The 11,612-nt window shown below is 39.2% G+C and overlaps 1 protein-coding gene across 1 annotated transcript in view; it reads right to left on the bottom strand.

The window, feature by feature from the left end:
• Positions 1-495: 495 nt before the first annotated feature.
• Positions 496-11,612, bottom strand: part of LOC129226215 (limulus clotting factor C-like) — a 55,290-nt gene continuing 44,173 nt past the window's right edge. Inside the window, exons 9-10 of the mRNA XM_054860815.1 lie at positions 3,263-3,430; positions 496-862 (exon numbers count right to left, since the gene is read on the bottom strand). Of these exons, the coding sequence (XP_054716790.1) occupies positions 509-862; positions 3,263-3,430 (522 nt within the window). The 3' untranslated portion in view covers positions 496-508. The remainder of the gene's footprint in view (positions 863-3,262; positions 3,431-11,612) is intronic.

The following is an 11,612-nucleotide window of genomic DNA, read 5'->3' as shown; positions in this document are numbered from 1 at the left end:
ATCCGACCCTCTACCGATCGGGCTACCACGGCCCTATACGCTATATGTCTAAAGAATATTTAAGTGTACACGGCCCTATGGGAACATCCCTGGCACCAACTTCTCATTAATTTACAAAAAAATATGGCGTACGTTCACTTTCGGATCACTTTGTACAACATTTATTTAGTAAAATATTTACATGAAACGAGTCACTTCCCTAGTAACACAATTGGTTGGGAGATTGTTGGTCGATCTCATGGCTGGCCAATGGTAGGCAATGTCCGCTTTGGCAACCGTTGCCCAACCGACCATTTGCCAATGAATGGCCAACGATCTGCTACATTAGCCAACAATTTCCCGACGATGGCCCATCGAAAATATTCACGGTTGACCCAACGATGCCCAGAAACTGTGGGGCTGTCGTTGCCAATCCACCATTCCGGTTTAGCCACAGTTGGCCAACCATCTCCCCACCATGCGTGGTTGAGTTGCTTATGTAGCTGATAACTTTATGATCGTCAATTGATCAATAAATATAGTTAGTACGGATGACCCACGGCAAGTAAGGCAGTATTTTGGTCATGACTGTGTAGCTCTTTGGCATCGAGCACTGGCCGTTGACGCCAAAACTGACGATTCCTTCCAACGTGTAATGTTCCATAACCTCATCGTAGAACACCATGGGGGATCCGCTGTCCCCGGAACAGGCGCTCATCCCTCCCTCGTCCCGTCCAGCGCAGTACATGTTGGAAGTGATGGGGAAGTTCTTCCCTTGGCTGCGGTAAGCTTTCATGCAGTAGTCGCCCGGAAGGACGGGTAAGTAAGCCATGAAAAGGGAGTCGGAGGGCATGTCCTTTTCGTTGAGTCCCCAGCCTGTCACCTTAGGAAAAATTAAATAAATGAAAGGAAAATAATTTATAAAACTAAATACAGCACACTATGGAAAATACTTCAAAAAAATGATCATTTTTTGGTTCAAATAACACACTCCTGTTTGTGAAAATTGCAACACCATGAAGGAAGCATCATAGTTGAATGAAGTTTAATACACTGTTGAGTGGTAATGGTACAAATAAATAATGATTACATTTTCAAACCAAACAGACAATAAAAAGAGATTGAAATTAGTATTTTGTGTGGCCACCACGCGCCGAAATAAGAGCTGCTACACGACTCGGCATGGAGTGAAACAAAGTTTGAACATTTGCCTGCGGAAGAGCATTCCATATTGTTTGTATGCGCAACCAAAGTTCGTCTGTCCAGTAGTCATTCCAGTAGCACAAAAAGCATGAATGAACAAACCACTCCAGCGAGGTTTTATCGTAGAAGGAATTTTATACTTGGAATCGCAGATTCAATATACAGGGAAAACTTTTTCGGCATAGGAACAGAAATGCTAAACTTTCTAATGGGATAGCGTCAGAGGCACTACCTTTTGCAGAATCCCCATTGCTTCACGTAGACGAGGATTTTGACTCCCAGCTTCCCCACTAGATGGAGGCACTTGGACTCTATTCGATGCGAAACTTTACTAGGAATTTAATTTTGCAAAGCGCACTCCAAGCCAAACGATTTGTCGAGGGATTGTTTACACGCCACATAATCATACTATATGGATGCTGTCGATATTTTACATCTTGAAAATCCACAAACTGGAGCGAGGTTAAAAAATGCTAAACTAATGTAATTGACATCAATCATTTACATGGAGAGTAGAAGGTGTATAAAAAATTAAGGTAGCATTTTATTTCTAACTAGCGGTACCCGCACGGCTTTGCCCGTAGTAGAAAAATTAAAAGGTCATTTGGTTCGCCTGTATATTTGCAAAAAATGGATGATGAATTTCTCGTCCGTTTGCTTTGTTCATTTGCTCGCATGTGTTATGATGGTTCCATGTTATGATAATTTTCTGGCTAAAATGTTCTTAAAAATGGAATGGAAAAAGAACAAAGTCGAATTTTCGAAAAATCGTTTCGAGGTGCTCATCCCTATGCTACGAACTAATACTGTGCCAAATTTCATGAAAATCGGCAGAACGATCTTAGCGCTATGCGCGTAACAGATATACAGACATACAGATATCCAGAGACACAGACTTTGAGCTTTCTTATTAGTAACTAGTTACTAACTATTTCAATTTTAAGAACATTTTACCGAGGAAATTATCATAAGATGGACGAGTAAATTACCAAGTTATCATAACGTGGAACCGTAACATGGGCAAGCCAATTGGCGAGAAATTCACCATATATTTTTTGTAAATATACAGGCGAACCAAAAGACCGTTTAATTTTTCTACTACGGGCAAAGCCGTGCGGGTACCACTCGTTACTAATAAGAAAGCTAAAAGTCTGTGTCTCTGGATGTCTGTGTGTCTGTATATCTGTTACGCGCATAGCAAACCCGCACGGCTTTGCCCGTAGTAGAAAAATTAAACGGTCTTTTGGTTCGCCTGTATATTTACAAAAAATGTATGGTGAATTTCTCGCCAATTGCCTTGCCCATGTTACGGTTTCACGATATGATAACTTGGTAATTTACTCGTCCATCTTATGATAATTTCCTCGGTAAAATGTTCTTAAAATTGGTATAGAAAAAGAACAAAATGGAGTTTTCGAAAAATCGCTTCGAGGTGCACACCCCCATGCTACGAACTAATACTGTGCCAAATTTCATGAAAATCGGCCGAAAGATCTAGGCGCTATGAGCGTCACAGAGATCCAGACAGAGAGACATCCAGCCAGGTTAATGTTAAGCTAATGTAATTGGTATCAATATTACTTACATGGAGAATAGAAGCCATCTTTACTAATAATAAAGCTGAAAGCGTGTCTCTGGATGTCTGTTACGCGCATTGCGCCTAGACCTTTCTGCCGATTTTCATGAAATTGGGCACAAAACTAGTTCGTAGCTTAGGGGTGAGCACCTCGAAGCAATTTTTCGAAAATTCGATTTTATTCTTTTTCTATTCCAATTTTAAGAACATTTTATCGAGGAAATTATCATAACGTGGACGAATAAATCACCAAAATGTGGACTAGCCAACTACCGTAACGTGGACGAGCAAACTACCATTCGCGACCATGGGCGAGCAAATGATCATAGCAAATTGGCGAGAGATTCATCGTCCATTATTTGTAAGTATACAGGCGAACCCAATGACCTTTTCATTTTCTACTGCGGGCAAAGCCGTGCGGGTACCACTAGTATGAAATATAATATATAGCATTTTATTTCTAACACTCCCTAACGACCCTTCACCCCAACTACTCCTACTTACGATGCCGTCTTTCCCTCTTCTGATGTTATTCGCCGTCGACTCGGGGGTGGGCAGACAGATGGGCTGGATGCGCGAAGTGTATCGAATCTCGGGCCAGAAGCGCACCAGGGCGATGTCGGAGTCGAACGTCGACCCGTTGTAGCTCGGATGGATGGTCACCGCCAAGTTCTGAGAAAGGAACAAGTAGATGCGTTAGATCATAGAGTAAATGTAACTTTAAAGCATACTAGAATACATGGTACGACCCAAAAGTAATGAGCCCAAAGTTATACTGACGCATGCACACCCCGCAGCTCCTTCGCTTGACAGCGACGGTGGGGGGGGGGGGTTGTTGGCTTTACAGCGCAACGCAGGTCAGTTGCCTCCCAGCTTTTGGAGTGGTACCATCAGCTTTAACAGTAACCACTATACGGTGGTGCGTGACAAGGCGATATGGAAAGTTCGTCAGAGCAACGCAAAAAGATCAAATTTTGCTTCCGGTTTCCTTCCCAAACGTTCGCAATGCTCCACCTTCAACAGGCGTTTGATACTGAGTGTGTGTCCTATTCGCAAGTTGAAAAGTGGCACGAGGCCTTTCGTAACGCCGGAAAGTGGTGACTGACGAACCTCAGTCTGGACGCCCGTACTGACGTGAATGTGTCACGAGTTTCTGAATTTTTGAACACGGACTGGTGTCTCAGTCTCTACCAAGTAGCAAAAACCCTGGACTTATCGCAGACAACGGTGCAACGCATTGTTACGGAGAAGTTGTACATGAGGAAAGTCTGGTCGAAACTTGTGCGGATAGTTCTGACTGAAGAAGCTCTGAATCAAAGCTCCCGTGGTGCGCTAGCCTTCCTACAGTCCAGGTTTGTGGCCTCCTGACTGCTTTTTGTTTCCCCTATTAAAATCAGCGCTGAAAAGTAAACCTTTCGACTCCATCGAGGACATCCATTCTCATGTCAAAGCAGCCGTTGCAGATATCCCGGAGAGTCATGGAAAAGCCGCGAACAGAAGTACATTGTTACAGGAAGAGCGTTTTTTACTTTCTTCTATATCTTAATATATAAAAATGGAGTTTGGTAAATTTGTTCCCTAAGATCTCAGAAACTACCCGGCAGATTTGACTGAAACTTTCACTGTTTGTTCAGTTTGGTACTGGGAAGGTTTATAGACCAGTTCGAAAAAAATCCGATTGATAGTTCCCTTTTTATTCCAATTTTAGTCCCAATTTTCGCATAAATGCCCCAACATGGGGGTGGAAAAAAACGTTCACAAATTAACATTATATGTCCATCGAAAGCGCCAATTTTTCTGCTGAAGATAGCATCTGTTCGAAGTTTCTAAGTTGTATAAAAAACGAGTTATGAGCTTTTTTGTTCCCTGTTCGAAGGCTTTCATCAACCCAAGTCATTATTTAGTGTGTCATCTCAACTCCCAAGCATTGTTGTATTGTTGAATATTTTTGCGTTTCGTCTGACTTTTTGAGGCTTTTCTCAAGTCAAATCTTAAAGTAACGTTTTCCCACAAGATTGGCTAAAAATAAATGGATTTGGCTGATCATTTTCTATTTAAACGGAACTTATGTAATTAATGGTTTATTATTATTATTTATGCTGATTGGACACTTGCTCACTATATCCAACCAACCAGCAGAAATATCGCCAGAATTTTTTCAAAAAGATTTCAGTAGCTGATGCATTTGGCAGTTTTTTTCCACTGTCGCTGTTTTTGAGCCCAAAGACTACGTAATAATGTTTCTCAGCTTTCACCATATAAACAAAATATCGCCAATCAAAGATACTTTTAAAAAAAAAATACTAGTGTAAAATAATTCAACAACTAAATTAGGCAAACCCATAAACCGCACTAAAACTTCCATTAATTTTTCTTTTTGCACGATTTCAAACAATCGCCAAATTTTACTACTTATTTTGGAAACATTTCGGATGAAACCGTTTAGCGCCATTTTATTTTGACCAAAAGTATCTCAGCATCTGGCAACAATATTTCTATAATAAAAATTAGTAAAGAGGGGGAGTATTATCGAAAGTGTCCCAAAATGATTCTCGCAAATTTGGTAAGATTTTAAACCGCACCAAGTGCCCATAAAAATTGAAATTTCCCAAAATAACTAAAGCAAGTGTAAGGGGAACACGGGCGGCTACATTTTTTAAAACAGTTCGTACATCAATAGCTATAGAGAGAAAGTTTTAGATTTTAAAAAAAGTACTAACGGATAAATCTTTTTAAACATGTAAAGTTTAATTTCATATTTTGGAAATTCTTCAAATTTGTATTCGCAACTCCAACGAACTATAGGGGGCACTGCAGTCACTGTCTAATGGCGGAATTGAAAACTAAAACAAACGCATGTGGTAACGAAGAAAATGCTAAAAGTGTTGTGATTTTTGTTCGTATGTATGATTTTTTCGCTTTATTCATTTGAAAAGATTTTTCAAAGTCTTTTGGTTATTCTGACCCATATAGAAAGAGATTAGAAACCAAAAAGTATTACGAAAGTAAACAATTAATGCAGAACACACAGTAAGTTGTTCTGAAGCAGCCATTTTCACGATGTTGAATTCGGAATTCATAAATTTTTGGTTCGCTTCGAACGGCATTTTCATTTTGTACCGTTTTTTCTATACATTAGTACATATTAAGTTCAGTTTCGTGACATTTCCAGCATTTGTTGACATTTTTGTCACATAGTGCACATACGTGGCAGACTGTCAAGAGTAACGTTTAACACTAGATAATTTATTTCTATGACTATATGATTGGATATCCAAAGAAATCATGCATTTAATTCATTCGTCATGGAAATGATTTACCTGATATGCGAAATCTTGTCAAGATACATTATTCTTTCACATAATTTTAAAACCATAAGCCTATAAACAGATTTTTGGCGAACTTTTATTTTTTATTGTTCAAATTCTTAACGTTCTTTCTGGATTTTTCAATCTGTTCTGCGATAAATATTTTCAAGAAAATTTATTTGCATACTGTCTATTTCAGTAGGATACTGTAGTAACAAAGGTTATTTAAATCATTTATGTGGAATTAGGTTAAGGAAAAGTGTCCAGTCAATGTTGTTAAGTTCGTTTTTTTTCCATCGAATTGAAAAACTGATTCAAATTCACTCAGAACAAAATAAATAAAATGTGTACTCACAGTTTATATATGGTGGTAGTTTTCTTTTCAGTTGATTGACCATTATTTCTTTTTGCTCATCGAATTCTGTAATCTTACTATCATTTTATTCCACTCATGATAAAAATTAAAAATGGTTTAACTAAAAATGCGAAAACTCGCCAAGGCTACTTTGCTTGCACAATACTAAAACTACTATAACCCTAAACAAATTTGGCGAAACCTTTCAGCTGAGAATAAAAGGAATAAAGTAAATTCTTTCTCGGTTAAACATTTTTCATTTTGTTCTACGATAATAAATTCAAGAAAATATTTTGCATACTGTCCATTCCAACTAAATGCTGCTGTAAAATATGATTAGTTAAATTAATTTAAGATTAAAAAAAACTCATATTCTTACAAATTCATACAAAACAATAAAAAATTTTACCTGGTATTACGTTATCCAATTTTGTTAATCCAGACTTTTCTTGTTTACGCTTCCACCATTTAATACTTTTTTGAAAGAAATAAGAAAAACTAACATTATTTTGAGAAGCTCGAGAATACTACTAAGGGACGAATTAATTTCTGTAGCTGAAAGCAAACTAAGACACATCGATTGCGTTAATAAATACTCAGAACAAACTGCCTGTGTTTACGTCAACAGACACACGTGATGCGCAACGTGGCAATGTTTTAGGTGCAGACGCAGTTTTATAAATCACCGCAAGGTAGCGTATTCGAGCGCTGGAGTTCCGAATACACTTCGTGTTTTCGTTTCTAAATGAATACTATTTTGCTCTTTTTAGTTACTGCTACTTTAGTTTTATGAGTAAGGAAGAAGCTAGATTTTAAATCACGTCAAAAAGGTGTGTTTTAAGTTCTTTCACTGAAAACAGAAAACAAATGCAAGTAACGATTGTTTCTCATAATTATTGCTGCCCCAGGCAACGCCGGGTATTTTTGCTAGTTACTAATAATAAAGCTGAAAGTCTCTCTGTCCGGAGGATGTCTGGATGTCTGTAGGATGTCTGTGACGCGCATAGCGCCTAAACCGTTCTGCCGATTTTCATGAAATTTGGCACAAAACTAGTTTGTAGCATGGGGGTGTGCACCTCGAAGCGATTTTTCGAAAATTCGATGTGGTTCTTTTTCTATTCCAATTTTAAGAACAAAATTATCATAAGATAGACGAGTAAATTACGAAATTATCATAACGTGGAACCGTAACATGGGCACAAGCCAATTGGCGAGATACGAAATTATCATAACGTGGAACCGTAAGATGGGTACAAGCCAACTGGCGACAAAATTCACCATACATTATTTGTAAATATACAGGCGAACCAAAAGACCTTTTGATTTTTCTATTACGGGCAAAGCCGTGCGGGTATCACTAGTCTAATATATAGAAGAAAGTATTAGATTCGTGTAAATTTTCGAATTTCGACGGATTGGAACGTTTTGAGGTGTGCTGAGTCCATTTCGACCATTTTTGGAAAATGTTTGTCTGTCTGTGTGTGTGTATGTGTGTGTGTCCGTGTGTCACGTCTGTGTGTGACCAGTTTTTTGTGGCCGCTCTACAGCAAAAACTATCGCATGAAATCGAACGAAATTTGGTACACATATGTGCCCCTATGTAAACTGGTGCCCATTGGTTTTTGGCGCGAATTCCTCCAAGGGGGGTGGAGCAATGGGACGTTTTTTGAGTTACGCGTGCTTGCTATTCCTCAGGAAGTAACTGGCGGAATCAAACAAAATTTGTTCCATATGTTGCCATTAACAGGAACAAGTGCTGATTCTATTTTGGTGTCAATAACTCAAACGGGGGTTGAGCTATAGAACGTTTTTTGTCGTTAATTGTGACTGCTGTATCTCAAGAAATAATGAACGGAATGAAAGAAAAATTTATCGGCAAGTAGCCCTTAGTGGGTATAAAAGCTGATTTCATTTTGGTGTCAACAGGTAAAAAGGGGGTAGCGCAATCGCCCATTCTTTTTTTCCATTGCGAGTATCCTATCTCAAGAAGTAATGCTACGTTCTGGTTGAAATTCGGAATATATGTGAATCCATATGTAAACAGGCTTTGGTTCAATTTTGACGCCAATCGCTCCAAGAGGTGTTGATTTTTTTTTTTTTTTTTTTTTTTTTTTTTTTTTTTTTTGCGAATAAAAATAGCTTTATTAATGCAACAATAAGAAAGATAAATCGTAATAGATTGTCGTCTGCGTATTTCTCGTGATTTTAATTGCATGGAAATGATCGGAAATATTATCTCAATGATTTAAAATGTTTAACTGTTGCCATCTTACGTTTGTTAACAAATAAAATATTTATAATTAATCCAAGCAAGGCTTTTAAAATAACTCTCAAATTTCGCTCTTTGCTTTGCTTTTGCAATGATTCAGACTTTGGGATGGTCGTCAAGTTTTTGCATGTGTAATTTTGCTTTTGTTTGGAATATTGCTTCCTCGTCAAGCATGGGGAGGGATCAGAAAAAAAAGAAAAATATAAAAGAAAGTTTCGTGATGGCCACAACATACTAGTTTAAATCTGTTAGTCATTTGTATCGATCAGCTCAATAAATCTGTCTTTTTAAACGTAGACTCAATACTTTTGGATCGTACCATGTATACGGTGAGCCTGAACAGCACGCCCAAGCAGTGGGCCTGATCGGTAAGGCGTCGAGTTCGTAATCGAAGGATCCCGGGTTCGATGCAAGCCTGTAGAAAACGCTGGTAGCAAGCCCCCACGTTCGTTGATAGTGACTGGGGCACGTTAACTATGTCGTGTCGTAGGTCACAAAGTTCTCCAAGTGAATCAATAGCTCTGGGAGTACTGGATCAGAGATGGCTCGGCATTAGATCTGGATAAATAAAACAGAGATGTCTTCAGGGTCCCATCTAACCGGTTAAACCACAAATAATAGTTGATACGGAAGACCCTGGAGTGTGATATGATATGAACAATACGACTATACTTTGCTAGGTGATAGGACACATCTAAACATGCAAAAATCTACAAGAACTTTTGGTCGTGAACGCAATGTTGATCCGCTACGTGCGCGTGAAGCTAAAATAATTACGGTTCGAAACAGGCCACAAAGTTATTACACAAAGACGACTTTGCTCAACATTTCAGTTTTTAAGAAAGGTTTTAGGCTGCTGTTCAAAGTTGTTGGCTGTTGGTCCAATACACGCGTCGCAACGACAACGCAGAGATCGGTGAAAGCTTCTATTTTTGCTATCACGAATGTGTTTATGCAGGCATGTCGCATGTGTGTGTGTGTCAGCGTGTGTATATGTAGGCATGTGTGTGTGTGTATGTGGGCATGTGTGTCTGAGTACAGAAGTGCGTCCGACTGTATGTAGGCGTGTGTGTGAATGGACAAGCGTGTAGGAATGCGTGCGTGTGAACATGTGTGTCTGAGAGGGCATGTGTGGGGCGTGCAGGCATGTGTATGTAGGCGTGTATGTGAATGTGCAGGCGTGTGTGTGTGTGTGTATAGGGCACAGACGCCAGTGCCCAAAAGTGGCCCCGCTCGCGGAGGCCGGTGAACAATGGAGTTTCCGAGTTAGTCAATGCCACCGTGATACTAAATGCCGATCGCAATTGCCTCAAAAAGTGAACTATTGTTAACTAATGCGTCGACGATCGACATCCGGTACGGAGGAGCTAGCACCCACCAACGAAGGCGTTGCTATAGCAATGGATCCAAACAACTACAACCAAACTGTTATTTGATTAATATACAAGTTTAAATTTAGAACTGAACCAATTACTAAATTCTCAACCATACATATTTAATACCCCCCGATAGCCTCAGTGGTCCCCGTACAAGCATTGATTGGTCCTTGTTCACTCGCTTTGAGTTAGTTTTTGCTCTATGTTCAAAGCGAGAAAGCGATAGGCATTTAGAATTACGGGGGCGTTGGTTAAATTTTATGATTGAGTGAGGCCTTGAATGAAGGCAAGCGAACCACGGCGGCGCAAATTTTTTCCTCCTAATAATTATTAAACAGACAAGCTAGACATTTTCTCGTCGTCATGCCAATCTGAAAAATCAGAGCAACATCAACTTTGGTTTAGTGAGGCTTATTAGCAATTCGTGATTGCTTCGGCGTTATATGGTTAAATACATATTTCCGCTTCTACAAAACGCTTTTAAAAAATCATTCACATCGCCAAAAAGCCGCTAAACTCGTAGATATGGCTCGAGTCTTTTTTTCCTTCTCTACCAATTTTAAGGAATGGACTCAATTTCTCAAATGATTGTCGAGGGCACTAGCGCAGCCAGAAATACCTTCTAGAGGGGGTTTTTGATCAAAAATACCTTCTGAAAAGGATTTTGCGATCAAAAATATTTTCTGAATGGGGTTTTTCATCAAAACTGCCCTTTCATATGCATAAACTACTGCATTAGAATTCGCATTTATGTTAAAAACCTATGGCTCCGGGGGTGTTTTCACTCCCCCCTCCCTTCCCAGTACCACTGGTCAATAGGGTGGTTCAAAAATACATGTAAAAAAGTTTCTCCTAGATAACAGGACACCCTCCATAGTTTTATACTTGTAGATATTAGTATACTGAAATAATTTTAGCTTCCTATTTTAATTGAATAGGGTGTCCTTTTTTCACCTTTAGGTGAAAGAGGGTATCCTTATTTCAATTCAACCCCCTCCCCCAAACTTCATAGGTATTTGGAGGGTGGTTAAAAAATACACTGAACTGAAAAAAAATGCTACATATTATAATATACACGAGCAATGTACAGTCAAGTGAGAACAATAAGCAATCGTGATTGCTCAAAAAATTGAGTCTTGACATTTGGAATTCAAATTATGTTTTTCGTAATCACGAGTGTGTATGTGTATGAAGGTGTGTGTGTTTGTGTCTGTGTGCAGGCATGAGTGTGTGTATATGTGTGTAGGTGTGTGTATGTCTGTATAGGTATGCGTGTGTGTGTATGTGTGTGCGTAGGTGTGTGTATATAGGAGTGTGTGTGTGTAGGTGTGTGAGTGTTTGAGTGTGTAGGTGTGTGAGTGTTTGAGTATGTATGCGTGTGTGTGTAGGATATGGAAAAAAACCTTGAGACGGTTTTCGTAAGAGGAGCAGCATCGTGAGGTCGGTCGACGGTGGTGATGCAGAGGGAAGCGGGGGGAAAATAAAATCAAAGGAACGTCAAAAACAGTCGAGTGAGAACAATAAGCAATCGTGATTGCTCAAAAAA

The sequence above is a fragment of the Uloborus diversus genome, chromosome 7 (assembly GCF_026930045.1).
Source record: "Uloborus diversus isolate 005 chromosome 7, Udiv.v.3.1, whole genome shotgun sequence".
Classification (NCBI taxonomy): domain Eukaryota; kingdom Metazoa; phylum Arthropoda; class Arachnida; order Araneae; family Uloboridae; genus Uloborus; species Uloborus diversus.
Note: the sequence above shows the minus strand (reverse complement) of the source record. Positions and strands in the feature narration are given on the sequence as shown.